Source organism: Antennarius striatus, chromosome 5 (assembly GCF_040054535.1).
Source record: "Antennarius striatus isolate MH-2024 chromosome 5, ASM4005453v1, whole genome shotgun sequence".
NCBI lineage: Eukaryota > Metazoa > Chordata > Actinopteri > Lophiiformes > Antennariidae > Antennarius > Antennarius striatus.
The window spans coordinates 12,444,440-12,465,669 of NC_090780.1; the positions used below are offsets into that span (position 1 = coordinate 12,444,440).

General features: G+C 42.0%; 1 protein-coding gene across 1 annotated transcript in view; it reads left to right on the plus strand.

Moving 5' to 3' along the window:
- The window catches only part of bsnb (bassoon (presynaptic cytomatrix protein) b), a 64,811-nt gene extending 44,136 nt beyond the window's left edge, over nt 1–20,675 (plus strand). The window contains exons 4-12 of the mRNA XM_068315385.1: nt 2,657–3,457; nt 4,596–10,862; nt 13,493–15,590; nt 15,999–16,828; nt 16,971–17,079; nt 17,171–17,314; nt 17,531–17,906; nt 18,114–18,320; nt 19,348–20,675. Of these exons, the coding sequence (XP_068171486.1) occupies nt 2,657–3,457; nt 4,596–10,862; nt 13,493–15,590; nt 15,999–16,828; nt 16,971–17,079; nt 17,171–17,314; nt 17,531–17,571 (10,290 nt within the window). The 3' untranslated portion in view covers nt 17,572–17,906; nt 18,114–18,320; nt 19,348–20,675. The remainder of the gene's footprint in view (nt 1–2,656; nt 3,458–4,595; nt 10,863–13,492; nt 15,591–15,998; nt 16,829–16,970; nt 17,080–17,170; nt 17,315–17,530; nt 17,907–18,113; nt 18,321–19,347) is intronic.
- Nucleotides 20,676–21,230: the final 555 nt, after the last annotated feature.

Below are 21,230 nucleotides of genomic sequence, written 5' to 3' on the forward strand. Positions count from 1 at the left end.
GAGTTGACGGTAATAGAACTGTTGAAGCCTGCATAACCAACGTTGATTAAACAAAAATGTAATATTAATTTTTATAGGTTGTATCTCTCCTGTCTATGTCTACATCGTGCAGCAGTGTTTAAATATAGACCAAGGGAAAAAACTCCTAACTTATCACAAGCTAAAGAACCAAGAGCTGAAACAATTTGGGCATCCAACAAAAAACTCAAACCCACCGTCAGGTGGTCAGGAAACACTTCAACATTTACCTGATATTTCAAGCACAAACTACTGACGTCTTATGGTCCCGGTCTCTCACATGTGACTAATGTGTTAGGTTCTTTTCATATGGTCCACTTTTGGACGGGTAATCTAATAAATAACATTTTAAAACATAACCTTTGACTGATGATGATGATGATGATGATGATGATGATGATGATGATGATGATGATGGTGAAATGATTAATCAATTAACTGAAAGTTGTGGCCTAGTTTTAATGTGAACCAAATGAAGTGCCAAAGGTGTGGTTAGTGTGGGATTTTCATTTGACATGTGGCCAGAAATACTTTTATGCTGGAATGAGTTCATAAAAGTTAATTTTGATTAATTTTAATTTAATATGTGGTGGCATTAGCTTTAAAATGCCCTCATAGAGCTTCAACAATTGTAACTGTTTCTCTCTCTTGATTTGACACCTGATGAAGCTTTAAATTAGATCCGCAGCATTTAGTTGCTGATTTGCTAATTAACAGAATATTTAACAACAGAGCAACAGTTTTGTTCAGGAATCATCATTCACTCTCACCACGGGTTTTGTAGGTTTACAGGTTTAGGTGTGTCATATATGAATAATTCTTTGGATTCTTTGTCAAATTACAGTGAAAGTAAAAGTGACCTGTGATGGTCGGCATCCACCCTTCATCTGGTCTATGAGCTGAACATCTGAACACAGAGTCTTATAGAGTTCTCCATGAAAACTCAGTATGAACTCAAAAACATTAGTATATACATTACAGATTGTCACATTTCTCTGCCTTCATAAAACAAAAATATAAAACAAAACCAATCACATTATTTGACTTTAATCTTGTTACAATCTCAGGCCCCGTCAACACGATGCCGGAACTTTTTGAAAATGCAACTTTTTTGTTGTGTTTACGCCTTCCGTCCACACGACAACTCAAATATCCGGGACGAAAACGCAACTTTTTGAAGACGCTGACGAAGGTGAAATTTTTTGAAAACGCTGGGTCTGCGTTGTCGTGTGGACGGTGTATCCGCAACTTTTTCTATCCAGGGGGACGTGTCCCTGCGTGTTAATCAACACACTGATGTCGATATGTGTGGATGGAGATCTTTTTGAAAACTCTGTCGTATAGACGCAAATCTTTTCTATGCGGGGTGAAAAAATTTGCATTTTCAAAAAGTTCCGGCACCGTGTGGACGGGGCCTCACTCTGTTAGATCCACACACCACCTTTTTTACTACATTATGCAACCCTAGTCCCCCCCATCTCAGGCATGTGACAATAATTTCCCCAACTGCTTATAATCATGATAAAGACGCCAATAAAATCATTGAACACCTGCATGGATTTCATTAATTAGCTACTTTCTAGACATGTTGAATTTTATATTTTGTATTTATGCTTTTGAAGTATAACACCAATGAAAGAAATGATTTATTGGTCAAATTGTAATTGGCAATAGAAATGTTTATGAGATTATTTATTTTGTTGTATAAGTGTGTGACACAAGAACGCTCTGTCTTCAGGCCTCAGGCGCAGATAATTACCATAGAAATGGAGGGCTGATACAAACAGTTCTGCCACATTTCCTTTCAGCTTTCATAGCCTATGTTACAAGATTTCTTTCCTTTGGGCAGACTCATCAATCTGCTGCATTGACCTTCCTGCATTGAAATTGAATCTGTTTATGTTGATATCTCATCTTTGATAAGTATTGTTTTAGATTTTTAGTCGTGTCAGAATCTGTAACTGCCTCCAAACCACAGGCTCAGTAAAGATGTCTGTGAAGGACGAATCCTCCTCTTGCAGATAGAATGTTTGGCCAGGATCTCCACAAAAGCTTGACTGACAGTCACAAAACTCCAATCTAATAACACATGTGGTGATTCGTATTCATGTGCGCACTACCTCTGTCTATCCCGCTTTAGAGTGCTTAATGTTGTCAAATGATTAAGTCTTTACAAGGAGATGAAAAGCCATGCTTGGACAGGTTTTCAAACATCCAGTTATTCAGACACATGATACCTTAGCACTCTGACCATGCTTAAATCAACAACTCACTGATTTCATTCAATTAAATGAGGGACAATTTTATATGGAAATGTTATGGAAATGTTGAACTATTCAATATTTTCTCATATAACATTCAACATCCAATAGTCTAACTGTGCGTTTTGCTCAATAGAAATTCTCTTGTTAATATATTTCCATTACCATGATTACAAATTCAATTTAGTCTTATTCATGTAGTGGGTATTCATAAGCATGTAACGCTTATTAATTTTTCCATCCATTAACAGTTTCCCTCTATCATTTTGTGTTGATGAAAGATATGCACGAGTAATAGAATTTTTAGAAATTATGTGATTTTGTTTTATTATTGTATTCCTAATAAATAATTGCTGTTCTGTGCCCTTGTTTTTCAGAAGAAAGAATGGCTGTGCTTGAACTGCCAGACACAGAGGGCTCTTTCAGGAAGCTTGGGCGATATTCCACCTGCTGTTGCACAGCCAACAGGACCACCCTTGTCACCTGCTACAACCCACCAACAACCACCTCAGCAGAAAGGGCCCAACCAACTTTCAGGCCCTCGGCCTACAGGTCCTCAACAACAACAAAAACCAAAGGGTCCTCAAGTAAGTGGCCCTGTCTCTCCTGCGAAACAGGCTGGGCCTGCTTCTCAGACCAAAGGGCCCAGCCAACCCTCCCCCCAAAGTAAGGGTTCACCTCAACATAAAGGTTCAACTCAAACACTTTCCCAAATGAAGGGTACAACTCAACTCTTGGCACAGAGTAAGGGACCTCAAATTAAAGATACAAATCAATCACACTTGCAAAATAAGGTCCCTGTTGAGGCTGCTAATCAAACGAAGGGTCTTAGCCAGGCAAAAGGGTTTACTCAGACAAAGGGGTCTGCTCAACTTTCTGCTCAGAGTAAGGGCCCTTCTCAGCCATCTGGTGCCAAGGCACTACCCTGCCCTGGTAAAGTCGCAACCAACCACACCAAGGCATTTCCAACCCAATCAAAAACAGCACCTGCTCAGTCTAAACCCACAGGAAACAACCAAACCCGCAAACATGTGCAGAATCAGGAGAAAACGGAAGTCACATCCAAGTCTTTTAAAGAAGATGTCAAGGCCTCACCAAAGAAGCCAATGTCAGAGACTATCAAGTCACCAAAGGACATGAAGATAGCGGATGATGCAGAAAAGTCAAGACACCACGAAGTGAGCTACCTGCAACTTCGCCTTCACTCTTGAGTCGTCATTATGACTTTTTTGTTACATTCAAATATTTGTGATATTTCTCAGAATCATCATCATAATTTTAAGTATCATTTTTAATATTTTTCTGTTTATTATCATCATATTTGTCATTTTTATTTCTTAATTGCTCTTCTTTAGTTGACAATTATGTATTAGTATTATCAAACATCACAAAATATTTACCTTATTGTTCATTCTTTGCACGATTAAAGTTCGCAGTTGTCCTCACCTTGGATTTCCAGTTTCTTCATCATTATCATTTTATTGTTTCCTCATCTTCAGGATGATTTTCCATTTCACTATCTGGTTTTGAACCTGTTTATCTCAATCAAATGCCTGTTTTTAGTCTGACACTTCATGACAAAATTTTACGCATTCTAAGCATGTTCATTATTCTTCAGTGGTTCGAAGAATGCAATGGAGAATGCATCAAAAATGGCAATCAAGCATGTGACCAAATTACATTTCTCTGTACATGTTTCTATGTTCAACTGTCTGTTATATTCTGTCTTTGTCTGAGTGTATGTATGCATTTGTGTGTATATTTGTAAATGCAAAAATATACAACCCAAATGAAACATAATAAATTCATTAATTTAACTAAAAAAAGTATTACATAAACAAGGAAGTTAATAAATTAAAACCCTTGGTCACAATTTAGAGCAATTTCTCAATCATGATTTTCATATATCTGAAGACATGGATATTGTCATTATATTTAAGTATTATTTAGTATATTTCAGCAAAAATTGGCATAACTATTTTGAAAGTATAATGTAATTGATTATAAAACTAAAAATGTTATAAACTGCAAATATTTGGCCTGATTTTACACTTCAACATTAAGTGAAGATATGTTTGGTTGATGGAAAATGTATTCTTTCCTATGTGATTATTGTATAATAATAATAGTATTAGGGACTTTCAAGAGCATTACAATTCATCAATTTCAATAATTTCACTCCTTGTCCCAAAAATTCTCATGGAATCTGCTGATAAGGTTGATGAAATAGTGGGATAGCTGTCATGAGTTAATGTAGGGGAACAAAAGGTGTATTTTGCTTCTTACCTCTCTTCTTTTCTTTCCCACTTTTTTCAGGATTACAACAAATCAAGTACACAGAGTTTAAGTGACACTGGATACTCTTCAGATGGAATCTCCAGTTCCCATGGGGAAATTACAGGCCAGATCCAGGAAGAAGAAACTAAGCTCAATGAAAGAGGCTCTTCATTTCCTTCAGAAATCACTAAGCTGGAGAGCTCTATGAAGCCTCTGCTAGAGTCAGACCAGAAACACAGGCCCCATTCATTGTCTGTTGGATTTGAACGAGATTACAGTCCTGATGATGATGCAGCAAGGGATGAATCTGAGGATGACCTCAGTTGCAAGCTTCGCCACGACTATGTGGAGGATAGCAGTGAAAGTGGTCTCTCACCTTTGCCAGTAAGACAGAAAAAGTCACATAAAGATTTAACAGATGAGGATTTCATGAGGAGGCAAATTATGGAGATGAGTGCAGATGAAGAGGAACTGGAAGAACATGGACACCAAAAGACTAAAAAGGGGCATAAAACCAGTGGGGATCTGACCAAAGAGAGACGGAGACTCTCTCACCAGTCTAATAGTTTTGAGGATGAAACCAAGGCACCCGAAGGTGCTTATAAAGCAAGTGAAGATGAAGATGTAGTAATGGCTGGAGGCCTTCGGCGTTTTAAGACCATTGAGCTGAACAACACCAATAGCTATAATCGGGACATGGAGCTCAGTACTGACCATGATTTACGAGAGCCTGAGCTTGAGATGGAGAGTCTGACTGGCTCGCCTGAAGAACGATCCAAGGGGGATTATTCTTCCACCCTTCCTGCCACCACACCCAGTTACACCTCTGGAACATCTCCCACTTCTGTGTCATCCATGGAGGATGACAGTGACAGCAGCCCCAGTCGGAGAGCAAGATTAGAGGAGGCAAAACAACAGAGGAAAGCTCGGCATAGGTCCCATGGGCCACTGCTGCCCACTATTGAGGATTCATCAGAGGAAGATGAGCTTAGAGAAGAGGAAGAACTACTTAGGGAACAGGAAGAGATGAGAGATCTAGAGCAACAGCGGATCCGAAGTACAGCTCGAAAAACAAAAAGGGATAAAGAGGAGCTACGGGCACAGAGACGCAGAGAGAGATCTAAAACTCCCCCCAGCAATCTGTCTCCTATTGAGGATGCATCTCCGACAGAAGAGCTTCGACAAGCAGCAGAGATGGAGGAGCTTCACAGATCATCATGTTCTGAATACTCACCATCTATGGATTCTGAGGCAGAGGGTTTTGAAATGATTGGTGGAAAGCTTTACAAATCAGGAAATGACTTTAACCTTCCAACCTTCACATCACTCTATTCCCCCACAGAAAAGGCATCAGCAAAGTCACCATCTGATAAAAACCTTAAAAGTGCAGAGGAAGTCTATGAGGAGATGATGAAGAAAGCACAACTCATGCAAAAGCAAGGCCAAAACATTAATCAGCAAAAAGGTACCCCTCATCCGGATAGTAAACATCATCTTCAAGCAGGAACTTCTTTGACTCCTGGTTCAAGTCCAACACAGGTCACTGCACCAATGTCGTTTTCAACAACAGGGAGTGATCCAAGAATTCCTGGAATCCATGCAGCACAGCATTTATCAAAAGAAACACAAAATAGGATGATGACACAGAGTGCCAAAATTGAAGGTGTTGTTGGGGTTGCCACAACCAAAGCCCAAATGAGTCAGACTGCCACAACTCGACTGACAGGTAGCACAGTATCTGCCAGCAACAGAACAAGCCCCCAAAGAGCAACACAGGCATCGTATGACCCTGGAGCATCCTCACTTACCTCTAAAGTGTTTTCCCTTTTCAAAGGTCCCAGTCCCCCAGTCTCCCCCACCAGTTCTCCAGCACAAAGCCCAACGCATACTCCATCTGTCAGGTCAACCGGTGGGAGTGGCAGGCAGTTGCCATCTTTGCCTGCTGGTTCACAATCAGTTGCTGCATCCCAAGGAGCTCAAGCATCACAAAGGTCAATTTCACCACGTCTTGCAAGACAACAGTCATCTCAAGGATCCCCAGTAATGGTTATAACACTATGCTCAGATACAACAAGTCCTGCTAAACCACTTACTGTAAATTCTTCAACCTCCCCATTGTCATCACCAACACAGGTCAATTGTAAAACCTTATATAGCTCCCAGCTTCCCTCAGCAAGTTCCCCAACATCACCAAAAATGACTCAAAATGTTGAAAAAGTAAATGTTGGAATCAGCACCATGACCACAGCTCCATATAGTTATGGATCTCTAGATAATATATCTTTATGTAAAATCTCAAATATTCAAGGGTCTTCAGTGGTCTTGGGTCAAGGCAACATACACCAAAGCACTAATGTGGTGGATCTTAGGGCTCCGTTGCGACCGACTCCAATTATAATGACAGATCAGGGGATGGATCTAACATCACTTGCCACTGACACAAGACGATACTCATTAGGAGCAGAGCAGCCATCCAGCCGACACACAGCAGTGCAACCTCTTATTATGAACTTGAATGCACAAGAACAACCACACATATCTTTATCAACACCCACCACAATTAGCATCACAGTTACAGGATCTATGTTCATGTCGCCACCCAAGCAACCAGTTGTGTATGGAGATCCTTTGCAAAACCGTGTGGATTTGGGGCAGGGTGTTGGGTCAGCAGTGTGTTTAGCCCAGAGTAAGCCAATGGTTACTGACCCATCAATTCCCAAAATTGATGCCTGCCTAGAGAACCTCGGTATACAACAGCAACAACTACAGTTACAGCAGCAGAAACTCCTGCAGCAGCAACAGCTTCTTGAGCAACAACTCCAGCAACACCAACAGCAATCCTCCTTTGCACGTTACAATTTAGCTAATCAGATTCAGCCACTGCTAGTGAAAAAAGACCTTCCAGTGAGCCAAACAACTAGTGCTCAGGCTGCAGTTACTGCTAGTGCCATTCCCAGAGCTTCTGCATTGCCACAACCATCACTATCTGGGGCTTCTACTTCGAAAGCATCTCATGAAATGTACAGTGGAGTTGCCTTAGAGCTAAAAAATAAGCCAACAGCAATGAACTTGTCCACAGGTAAGGCCCATGTTATGGTTGTACAACTTGATGAAACCCAGACTTCTCAGGGTGTCACAGTTACTCAACTAGTTAAACGAGAAGAACACACTCCTCCTCAGGTGTTGGATCTTACTGGACAAATCAAATCAGAAAACCAGGTGGCTTGTTGTGATGTTGTTTACAAATTACCCTTTGCTAGTTCCTGTTCAGGGTCATTAAATCAGAAACCTACAACAGCATCCTCAGATAATAATCCCACCACTGAAAACTCTCAAGGCACCCAATCTCCTCATCCACCACACTACACTATCAACAAAGAACAACAACTACCATCTCACATTACACAAAGGGTGATCGAGGAACATAAACAGTATCAACCACCAATAGTCCCCTCAAGAGGAATACAGCCTTCCATGTCCGATACTAATCTTCCTTCAGTGACAGATTCTGGTCAATATCAAAATAATTTCCAGGGAGGTTTAGCTGTAGATCTTAGTAGTATGAATCAGGCTTATGATGGTGGATACCTTGGTGTGGGAGCACAGTATGGATCTTACACGGACTTGCGACATCAAGGAGATTTTTCAGGTCCTTCGTTACCCCTGCGTCGATATGGCTCAATGTCAAATATCAATTCTGACAATACCTGCAGTTCACATGACCTAACAGGGTCCAAGGAGTCAAGTCTGGCCCAGTACAGTGCAACCACTGCTAGAGAAATCAGTCGCATGTGTGCAGCTCTTAACTCAGTGGACCAGTTTGGGAGCCGTTATGGTAATAACCCTGAACTGATGCCATATGGTGCTGGAAGGGGTGGACCTTTTGGCAGGTTAAATTTACATCAGAATTTAGCATCAATAAGAGCAAACCTGCTGTATGGCACAGATGGAAGGGCAACAGTAAATGGCACTCTAGCAAACCTAATAAATGCTAGACAAGCAAACATACGCGCCTTGTACCCTGCCACTATGAGAGGAGGTGATGGCATGATATATTCCACCATAAACACTCCTATAGCATCTACTTTGCCAATTACCACTCAGCCTGCCTCTGTCTTGCGCCCCATACCTAGAGGAATTTACAGACCATACCCCACAGGTGTAACTGCTGTACCACTGGCTAGCCTCACCAGGTTGCCCCAAGTGACTCCTAGAATGCCCTTGTCCACACAGGGACCATATTCATACCCTCCTCCAAACCAGTTTTCTACTTTAGCCGCACCGTCAGGAGGTGTGCCTGATTCAAGCAACTTAGACCAGGAAACACCTGTATACCTTGGAAAGCCTTTATCCACAGCTGCAGCCCAAACTCCTGCAACCGTTCCTCTAACCCAACCAATAACTAATGACGTGACAGATCAACAGACAGATCACACTCTACTTACCTCACAGAGTGTTCCATCCCTCTGTCAAGCTCAAGGCCAACCTTCAATTGGCCAACCAGGGCACACTCAAATACAGCCACAGCAGTTACATACCCAAATCGAACCTTTGTCTTTGACACAAACCCAATCTGAAGCTCAACCCATTAGCCTACCTCAACCATTAGTGCTGCCACAGGGCCAGCCTCAAGTGACACACCACAGTTCTGCCCTTGTGCCAATTTCGAAACTTTCTCCTCCTGCGGATGCACACACAGGTAAAGAAGATGACAGACTAAGTCAACAACAAGAGCACATGCTGCAGCTAGAGAGAGAGCGTGTCGAACTAGAGAAATTGCGCCAGCTACGCCTACACGAAGAGCTTGAAAGAGATCGTATGGAGCTGCAGCGACACAGGGAAAAGGAACAATTACTAGTTCAGCGTGAGATTCAAGAATTACATACAATTAAACAACAAGTCCTACAGCAACAACAAGCAGAGCGAGAAACGCAGCTCATTATGCAAAGAGAGCAACTTGCCCAACAGAGAATGCAGCTTGAACAAATTCAATCTCTGCAACAGCAACTCCAGCAGCAGTTGGAAGAACAGAAAAGGCAAAAGACAGCAGCGGTGGAGGCAGCAGCTGCTGTTGCTGCAGCTGAAGCTGCTGCTGCATCAGCAGCAGCGGCAGCAGCAGCAACATCTTCCCAGGGTACCATACAAGGAGTAGTTGTTGGAGGAGGAACCCCTCAAGGTTTCATTATCTGTGACCAGGTTGGCAGAGTTATTCAACAAGATGGACAGAGTGTTCAGTTCTGGCAGGATGGGCAGGTGGTCCAAGCTGTGGTGGCTGCTCGCCCTATTCAAAGTTCTGCCTCCGAAATGTCTTTGAGGACCAGTGAAAAACAAGGCGATTCCAAGATTATGAAAAAGCAGAATTCTATGCCTCGACTTAGGGATGGCTCAGAAGAGGACTCTGTGAAGAGGATTACAGACAGCTGTGTTCAAACAGACGATGAAGATGGAGAAGACCGATTCATAAACAGGCGTAGAAGAACAAGACGTATTGCAGATTGCAGTGTACAGACTGATGAGGAAGACCAGGGAGAATGGGACCAGCAGCCAGTAAGGCGCAGACGATCACGTGTATCCAAGCACTCTGAATCCACTGGTGAAGCCAAATCAGAAGGGTCATCTAAAGTTGCTTCTACAAGTATTGCTATTCAGACTATGAATGATTCATCATGCCAAACAGAGTCAGACCAACTAGTCAGGGTTTCTCCTGCAATCCACATTACCATGGCCGAGAGCTCAAAAGTTGACCTGTTACACTACATTGCAGCCCCTGAAAGGACACATAAAGGAGAGAGTCTGGCATGCCAGACAGAACCAGAGTCTCAGTCTCACGGTGTGGTCACCCCTCAACTAAGTGTTCCTACAACTGTCAGTCCATACTCCACAAGTTTGCACATAGTTGGTGCGAATGTTGCTGACCAAGCCTCTCCTAGGCTCCAAGGAGTCGCCAAATTTGAGAGGAGGAAACCAGATCCCCTGGAAATTGGTTATCAGCATCAACAGAATGAGTCCCCATTGCGCCAGCCACCCAAATCTCCCCAGGTTCTATATTCTCCTGTATCACCACTGTCTCCTCATCGCATGCTGGAGACAACATTTGCCTCCCAGGAGAAATTAAACAAGGCCCACGTTACACCCCAGCAGAAAGCCTTTACTGCTGAATCAACCCAACGCCACCAGACCTTGCCAAGACCTATAAAAAGTGTTCAGCGCTCCATGTCAGAACCTAAGCCTCTCAGCCCTACATCTGAGGATCCTGCCAAGAACAGATTCTCCCCGTATCATCAGCAAGCTGTGTCCAACAGTCAGGTATGGGAAAATAAAAACAAAATGCATAAACACACACACAGACACACACACACTGCATACTGTAGTCAGCGGATTATTAAATGTACACCATAAGAACTGAAACCAAGGCAGTCACAGACTGCAACATCTCGCGACACCCCTGAATTCAAAATTTTACCCTGACGTACTTGCACAGGTCAAACAGCAAAGCTAGTGTTCTGACCTACTGTTAAAAGCACTAGCTTTGATCTATGGTATCACTCACACTGGTCTTCTCCCTTGTCTTTCTATCTTATCTGGTTCCTGAGTATACAACAGTTGAAATTTGACCTTGACCTAGTTTTCTCAAGGTCAAGCTCATCTCATTTTCATCCCCTTTGCCGCCCGAGTAATGTGCTTTTTGTTTCATCTTTCTATCTGCAATGGTTGTAAAGATATTTGGTGGACTAACAAAAGAACGAACGGAAGAACACAGGAGCACTGACAATTACAGTACATCAATGCTTTGAAGCGGGATGTAATAAGTTAATTATTACATCCCGCTTCAAAGCGGTGATGTATTGTAACTGTCAGTGTTCGTCTCTTTGTTCGCTCATACGTCCGTCCGTATGTCCACCAAATATCTTCGCAATCATTGCAGATAGAAAGATGAAACAAACAGCACATTACTCGGGAAGCAAAGGGGATGAAAATGAGATGATGAACTGGACCTTGAGAAAACTATGTCAAGGTTAAATTTCAATTTTTGTACTCTCAGGAACCGGATAAGATAGAAAGACAAGGGAGAAGGCAAGTTTGAGTAAGACATAGCTAGTGCTTTAATCAATGCCAGTAGGTCAGAGCACTAGCTTTGTTCTTCGACCTAGAGAGTGGAACTTTATTGATCCCCTAAGGAGGTATCATCAGGGAAATTAAATTCTCCGTCGCACTACACACGGCACACAGAAAAAGCACACAGAAAGTATTACCAGCACACAGAAAGTAGTACCAACACCTAGACAGAATAAAAAATAACCCACCATGAATATACAAATAATAAGGTATAAATAGGCATAGGAAAGTAAAGTGTTTACAGTGTTTGCAGTGACCTGTGCAATTAGGTCTGGGTAAAAATTTTAATTTAGGGGTGTTGCATTGGTTCTTGTTACACATGTAAATGAAGCTATGAGCATTGACTAGTTGTTAAATTAAAATAGTATTACTGTAGTAGTTCTGTCTGACATACTATATCTGCAGAACACGCTTTTTTTTACATAGCTGATCAGCCAGAAGGGGTCATGATATTCTGATAACTTTTACGCACCCCGCCCCCCTTGGGTGGTGTCGTCTATATTTGGCGAAACTTTAAGAGTTGACAGGGGCACATACAATCTGCTGGTGCTTTGCTGTCTTCCTGATTGTTCACAGCTGGTCAAAGTAAATTAACATTGCTCAGTACTCAGACTAAAATTAGTGTGAGAAGCAAATACAGCCCCGTTGTAAATACAGTATTTTACAAAAACACCATGGAGCCACCCAACAAAGTGTTAGACTATCATAGATGCTGATTTTTGTGTTTTTATTTATATTTTTAACTACACTTGTTTGCAAAAACAGTCGAACATCCTGTACTTAGATTTATAAAAAAGTTTTAAAGGGAAAATGATAACTACTTAGCATTTTATTAAATGGAGAAAAAATACAGTTGCTTCATCTTAACTGTCCCTAAGCAATTTTTCAAAAATTGCTTGGAGACAGCAGTATTACTGTAGTATTTCATGACTACAGTAATCCCTCGTTACTCGCAGTTAATGCGTTCCAGGACCACCCGTGGAAAACGAAATCCCGCGATATAGTGACATACTATTTATTTTATTATTTACGGTAATTTAAATGTTTATGAACTCTCCCCATACAGACATTAAACCACCTTATACCTGTATTACCTTCTCCCACACTTTTATAGGCTAAAAAAAGTGTTTCTTTAATGCACGGAAGTGCGCTGCTTTCCCTAAGTCTCGGAACGCAGCGCACTCATGGATGCTTTAAGCCAATAGCATGTACGTGCGGTATCACATGACTAGCTTCTAAAAATCCGAGATGTAGTGAAGACGTGCATCTTGAAGCGCGATTAAGCGAGGGATTACTGTATATGATTATGTTTCAAAAGCTACTTAAATACAAAAACACATTTCTGAAATTCATGTTTCATTCAAGTAGAAATTAAAAGAATAGTTATTGGTACCATAATAAACATTTGGTTTACTAAGAGTACAATATAATTTATTCATGGTGATGTGGATAAATTGTACTTCTCATTGCAATTGTGTATTAGAGGTGCTTTGTTTTTATTACACAGCAATCCACAACTAAGCACTTAACATTGTTTATCATTCATTTATCACTGTCATTGGTTTCAGTGGAAAAACATTTATTCAATATAATGGCAGCAAATTGTCTCAACTGAGGTAGTGGTGTAGTCAGTATCCCCACAGTACATGAAATATTTGACATAAAGTGGTCCGAAAGCATGACTTGATGCGTAGCTTTTCACTTAGGTCTTGAGTTTGATGTAACCTCTGTGAGTACCCGGTGTACATTAATGATTCTAATTTACATAAACCCTTCTGTTCATAGCTGAGTGTTGGCTGATGTCTTTATGTCTCTCCCAGCAGATGGCCTCCCTGCAGCAGCAGCAGAACTCTCTGATGAGAAAAGTAAAGCGGACTCTCCCCAGCCCCCCTCCAGAGGAATCTCCATTGCCTATTGTTACTCCAGCACAAATGTACAGTTCTCCTGGCATGTCTCAGAGAGTTCTACCAAGACCTGCCCAGGGAGTCACCAAGGCTGGTCTGCTTAGTGAACTAAAAGCTGTGGAACAAGAGTCCTCCAAGCTGCGAAAGCAGCAAGCTGAACTAGAGGAAGAAGAGAAGGAGATTGATGCTAAGTTACGTTATTTAGAGCTTGGGATCACCCAACGAAAGGAGACTATGGTGAAGGAGCGAGAGAGGAGAGAACTCGCTTACCTGAGATGCATGGGTGATGCTAGGGACTATATGTCAGACAGTGAGCTCAATAACTTCAGAATGGCAGCTGCAACAGCAACGTTTGATGCTAATGGATTGCTCACAAGGCCCAGTACAGCGCCGCTAAGTCAATTCACCAATGACTTCAATGCAACACCCCAGTATCCTTCAACTTCATCCTATATATCTTATCCATACCCTCAAAGTCAACCATCAACACAACAGCCCAACCCTGCTTACCAACAGATAGGTTTCCAACCTCCTCAGTACTCTTCATCATCTGGCCCCCAACCAGGAACATTCCAACCCCATCCCCCACCAGGCCCTGGCTACCAGAACCAGGGGACATATTCATCCAGAATGTATGGCCAGACTTCCTACCAGGCAGACCTTGGCATGCAGCAGCATGGTCACCAAGGTTTCCATCCATCTGGTCAGCCGATGCCAGGCCAGAGCCTTCCTTATCCCAGCCACAGCACCTACCAGCCCGGTCTTCCATACCAGCCCCAGGCGGAGATCCTTACAGTCCATCAAAGACCACGACAAACATCTTTGGCTGATCTTGAGCAAAAACTCCCCACCAACTATGAGGTAATCAGCAACCCAGCAGTGTCAGTTGCCATATCAGGCACAGACAGCAACTTTGGCTTAGTCTATAGCAATGCATATGGACAATATCGTGCCCCTGAGCCTGGTGTGACTCACAGTGTGGAGAGCCCCACCTCTGCTTATGCTTCAGATGGACTCTACACTTCTAACCTGGAGCAGAATATTTCTCGAAACTATGTCATGATTGATGACATTAGTGAGTTGACAAAAGACAATGCTAACCAACCTACTGATGCTCTAACGCATCCTGTAGGAGGGAGGTACCAAAGTGAGAATAGTCCTGCTCGTGGGAATACATATGGTAGGCCTGATGATGAACCTGTGGACGCTTATGGTAGATCTGCAGCTACAACGGGTTACCAGGGGACAGCAGATAATCGCACCAGCACGACTGTGAGTGGTGGCTCTTCCTATTACTACGATGATTATAAACACTCAACAAGAAGCAACTCTAGCAGTCACAAACTCACACCCAAAAATCTTGCCCCCGCAGTAGTGTCCTCTAAACGTAGTAAGCACAGGAAGCAGGGAATGGAGCAGAAAATATCTAAATTCTCTCCTATTGAGGAAGCGCGGGATGTGGAAACTGATCTTGCTTCTTATACAATGACAACATCAACAGGAGGCACCTGCACAGTTGTGTCCAGGTCAAAGAAGCATCAAGATGACGTCACCTATGGAATGAAGAAGAATGCATACGACCAGCAGAAATACTATGGGACCAGTCGTGAGGGTCTAGAGGAGCAGGACCGCATGTACAGCTCTGGTAGGTCCAGGTCAACTGGATATGGTATTGACAAGATCTCCACCAGAGACACAACCAGCCACAGAAGCAAATCCTACGAGAGAGACGCCATGGAACGGTCTCAGAGAAGCAGCCGTAGTGGAAGGCCTCCAATGCGCAGCCAGAATTCTGAGGAGGAGAGCCCACTAAGTCCTGTTGGAAAGCCCGTAGGCATGGGAAGAGGTTCTGGCATATCAGACACCCATGATGTCAGGAACCAATATGGCTCCAGCCATTCGTTGCCAGATGTCCAGGACCACCATAAGAAAGACATGCCTAGAAGTCATGTCTACAAACCAGATGACCCTTACCTCGTAGATGACATGCACTGTGCAGTATCTGACAGTGAAGGTAACTGGTGCTGATGTACTATGCTTGACATTCGGACTTCCCACTTTTAAAGTGCACTGGAAAAAGACTGCATGCTGAGTCTGAGATTTTGAAAAGGGGCAAATTATTTTGCCCCTCTAAAATCTTTTATGGATTGTTTCATGTGACAAATTATGCCAAAAAATGCATGTTTTTATCATTTTTTGCATGCACCATTTTCAAGTATGAGGTGATGTCAGTTTTTTGAGGTGTTTTTTGGTTTGGTTTGTTTTTTATTTTAATTTTCTGCCTGTTGGATTCTGTAAAAAATTGTATGACTCTGGGATGTGGAGCATGGTTTTGCATATACTTTGCATGACATCAGTCTGCATGCTACTCCTCTCATGGGATAAAATAGTGTCTGATAATGTTTGTTTTGGTTTTAAAAAGCCTATCATTTGGGTCAAGAGGAGACTGATTGGTTTGAGAAGCCACGAGAGGCCCGTTCTGATCGCTCAAGACATCATGGAAGTGGAGGTCACACATCCACAGGGAGGCGTGGTAAACACACCTACCATGATTATGATGAACCCCCAGAGGAATATTGTCCTCAGGATGAATACAACCAACAACGGCACTCCTCTTCCACATCATCACGGGACCACCGTCACCATGGCAGTAGTTCTGGCAGGCACAGCTCTTCTCGCCACTCTTCCGAAGATCCTAGATCCTCCCGTTCTTCCAGGACACACCCCAGAGACACACCTGCTCGCTCTGATGGTCGAACCTCCACACAAAGAAGGAGTGGTCCAGACTCTCGTTCCACCCAGGCAAGCCCCCGAAACTCAGGTGACTTCTCTCGCGAGTCTGGTCATCATCATGGTACAGGAGGGCGGAGTCAGAGACCCCAGGGAGATCGCGTAGCCTCCAGAAGGCAGGATCCCTATGCAGCAGGGCCTAAATCACAGCAACAGCAGCCCCCTCAGAGCCACACTGGCCAACAACGACCAGGTCAGGGACAACCTGGGAGACATCCAGGCTCTGACATTGAGAGTACCCAGGTGCCTCAGCAGCAGCATCACCAGAGTGCACAACAACAACAACAACAGCAGCAACAACAGCAGCAACTACTACCACACAGCCAGGCACCTCAGAACACCCAGCATACAACCACCATCACAGGAGCTGGAACAGCACAGCAGCCACCCAAATCTATCCAATCATCACAACAGGGACGCCAGCCAGGAGTATCTGCAACAGGGCAGCCATCCACGACAGCTGTGAGTAGACTTAAGAATTGCATAAAACACACACAAACAGATATTAATAGAGAAAATCACATTTTTAATTCACATTTTAATTCATGTAACATGTATAATAGCAAAATTAAACTCTTTCCTAAATTTATATTTATCTCAACAGTCAAAAATGGATGCTACACCTGCAGGAGCAGCCACAGGATTGAAACCTCTAACTGTCCCGGCAGCACCTCAACCCACCAAAATAGCTACACCACCTTTAACAGGCATTGGTAGGTCACAGTTCCACCATTTATATGAAATCTAAATTATCCACAAGCAAATGGCAACAATTGTGTTGACTACATTCTTTCTTGCTTAAAGGCTCGAAAGCTGCCCCTGTTGGGATTGGTAGCAAGCCTGGGGGTATAGGCAGTGCTGCAGGACAAACACCTGCTGAGGGGGAAAATGTTCTCACCAAAATCCTGCAAGGAGGAGCAGCGGAGCAGGCGGGAAAGCTTGGAGATGGTATACTTATTCATAAAATCAGTGTTTAAAGAGTTTTAGCGTATATTTTCTGAGTTGTTAAATATGCAATAGTCTGTATCTTAGTTTTTGTGTAAAAAATTGAGTCTGTTAATATAGTGAGAAAATAAATAACATACTTGATATTGATGAATGGGTGGGTTGTATTTTGGTTTGTGTTGTTTTCCCATTTTTGCCTCCTATTTGTCCTTCCTGCAGCTTTGTCTGGCCTTGGAAAGAAGTTCACCTCATTTTGGTAAACTGAAGAGTGGAAGGTAAGTGGTAGTTACTGGCACTGGTAAGTGAAAATGTTTTAGTCTTACTTTGGATGTAGAATCATGGATCGACTTTAAAATAGGAGACAACAGATGGCTGTGTGCTAATCAGAAATTTGGAACCTTCGTCATTACACATTGTGGATGTTTGGAAAATTATAATGTGTTGGTTTATCAATGAACTTATTCACTTCAAATCTGATGTGCTTTTTCTTTCCAGGGTATACACAAAAATGAGAGTGACTCGTAACTTTGTACACGGAAAACCTATGAAAATTTAAAAAATATGGAGCAAATAGAGGAAGATTCTGAGTTCATCAGTGAGTATCTCATTAACTCTCATTAATCCCTTGAGGAATTTTTAGGATAATGTTTGATTTTTCAGTGTTTGATCAGCTGAATACTAGCATAGAATAACACAGCCCATGTCTGCATAATGTCTTAGCTGAAATGATGAATGATTAAATACTGTGATTGTACGTATATTTGGACTGATCCACTGTACCTTTCTCCAAATTTTTTAACAGAGCTAGAATCAAAGGATGCCTTGTCAGCAGTGAATTTGCCAGACATTGTCATAAAACGGAGGTGAATGAAATAAGGATGAATGCTTTGTCAGCATGGTGTTACAAGATATGAGCAGAGGACTGTGGATGCCTTAAACAGATGCCTTGACCGAACGGGTATCTCAGAATGATTATTGTGGAGATTTCTAGTGCCTCCCTGGACCAGTGGTAAGTAATGATCATACGTACAAATGCTGTATGATAATACCTATTATTTACCTTTTTATGGGCTTTATTTTTTGTTTGTTTAATTTCATTATCTTTCTGGTGTGTAAGGTTAGGTAAAAATCACAGTCTACTTCGGCCTTTTGTTGAGGCAGAGGCAGGACAGCACCACCGTCATTTACCTTCTGACTCCACAAGCATCCAATAATCTGGGCCAAGCACACTGGGCTATAATAAGCACGAGAGGGCTAAATGTGGCTTTGCTTTAATGTCACACTTGCAAAGACACACAAGGAAAGAAGAACATACAGGCACACAGAATCATGATCACTGAAGCGTAATTCGTTATATGGTACAATGAACTAATCGACTAATGCTGCTCAATGGAGCAGAACTACAGAAGTGCAAATACAAAAGATTTCAATGCCCTTTATTTAGTGGATGTCGAAAGGCGTGCTGTGAACTGCACAGGAAGAAGTTGTGGCTCCTGTGATTGAGAGTTTATCATTTAACTGTTAAGAGATCTGTGTTGCTTCTCTGTTACAATCATCAGTCTTAGGATTCAGAGCAGGAATGTGGAGATAAACTCGACTCAGTGCTTCTTTGAGCTGCAGGCCATCCTGGTCAGCCCAGTGGATTACTTTGGTCAAGCAGGACTGTGATTGGCTGGAGTATGATGGGAAGTAATAGAGTGTTGACAACATAAGCATTGCAAAAGGTCGCGGTTAACGTGTATATACAGTATAGCTGTTGCACAACACTTGGAACTTTTAGTGAACAAGATCATTTTGAAATAAATTATATATTTTATAACATAAAAAAACGATGTATGATTGTTTATCTAATTGGCATGTTTTAGTATATGTTGCAGCAGTACTTTTGTAAATGTGTGATTATATGATATTAGTGTAACAGAGATGATAATTTCCCTGGCGGAACTTCCTTAAGGGATTAATAAAGTTACCTACCTACCTATTATTCATCAACAGTTTATTTCTTCTAACAATGACATCTTCACTTTGTATTTCAGGAGTATAAAGATGTGTTCAAGAAAAGAATAGAGAGGGAAAGGGTGTTGAATCCAAGGGATCTGTGTGATTGTATAAGGTTTGCTGACTTTCAATTATGGGAGGAAAAGATCGGAAGAGGAGGTCTCACAACGCCCTCTGCAGGGATCATGTCTGAAGACTCCACATCTAGCAAGGATGCTTGATTCTAAATTGATGCCCTCAGAGACTTTTTCATGCAAACCACAAAAAAGAAAAAAAATCCAATTTTCATAGGTTTTCCTGGTATGAAAGATACTGATCTTAGCCATCAATGACACCACATACCTGAAGTAGACAAGGTGTATCACGGCAATGACAACCCACCTGATGATGCCACCACAATCCTTGAATGCTTGGACTCTCTGATGTCGCCAGTACATTCCAGTACAGGGAATTTGACCCTTTCTTTGAATGTGTTTTTATTCCTCTTCTTTTGGCTTCATTGTGTACCGAATGGACCATGAAAATGCACGCACAAATATTTCAAAAACTGAAAAAAAAGAAGCCCATGTCAATACTTTTTCACCACCTATGAGATGCCACTAATCGTTAGCTGTAGGTTTTTACGGAAAGGAATTATTACCAGTGTGCCCACAAGTGTGAGATTCACACAGATGAGAGGACCAAATGACAGAGTGGCCATGGCTCTTTATTAGCCATCACAAAGCCATTGTTATAGTAAGCCTTAGAGCTGAATAAAAAGCTCTATGGCCCGACTATAAAAAGGAGGAAGTCCTTTGGGACGTAAACCTTTTTGTTGATTTGTCTCATCTTCTAGTTTCTTTTCATTTTTGCCTGATATTCACTGAATGGAAGAGCCTTATTCAGTACATATTTTTACTTGTATACCTCACATGTTTTAAATTGTCGATGTCATCATTTCTTTTTACACAACTGTAAAGTATTGTCTGTACATAAAACAAATCAAAGATCTAATTATGATACTTGTCCTTTGTGTATTTATGGAATCACTCCTTGGTGATTTTCTTTATTTTGTTCTGTGTTTTTATTTTATAAAACTTGATATTTTTCACTGATTTGTTTTGCTCATTTGTGTGCATCTGTTTTCCTGCATCAAATAATTTGCTTGTTGATTTTTAAAAGCAATAGCATGCAGAAAATGGTATATAGCACAATCATGTAATTGTTGTTCAATTAGTGATGGGAAATAACAAACAACTCTATCAATAAATAGCTGTAATACAATTTGTCAGACGGTTTACAACCATAGTACTGTGTCCAGACTCCATACATGCATTGTATGTGCAGATGCAGGTGCAGAAGACTAGTACAACTTTACAACATAAGCAAATTCTATCTTGCAAACAGTCTTTCAAACACACACACACACACACACACACACACACTCACACACACACACACACACACACACACACACACACACACACACACACACACACACACACACATACACACACACACACACACACACACACACACACACACACACAAACGCACATAATACACATTACAATCTTTGCATCCTAGTTACACGTCAGAGCCAAGGGTAATTGTGTCCACAACTGAAAAGATTTGTTATCCTCCTGCTCATCAATACGACTACAGATTCACCAACTAGCAAGCAGAGCCCACTGCTGGTTTCTGCAGTGACGCATGTAATACACCCACACACACCCACACCGCACACACACACACACACACACACACACACACACACACACACACACACACACACACACACACACACACACACACACACACACACACACACACACGGGATACACACAGGATCAAAGCAATTCATCATTTCAAATGTTCTATGCAATGACTCATTTTGAACCTGGAAGTGATTCAGCCTGAAACCGTTTATTATCATCAGTGT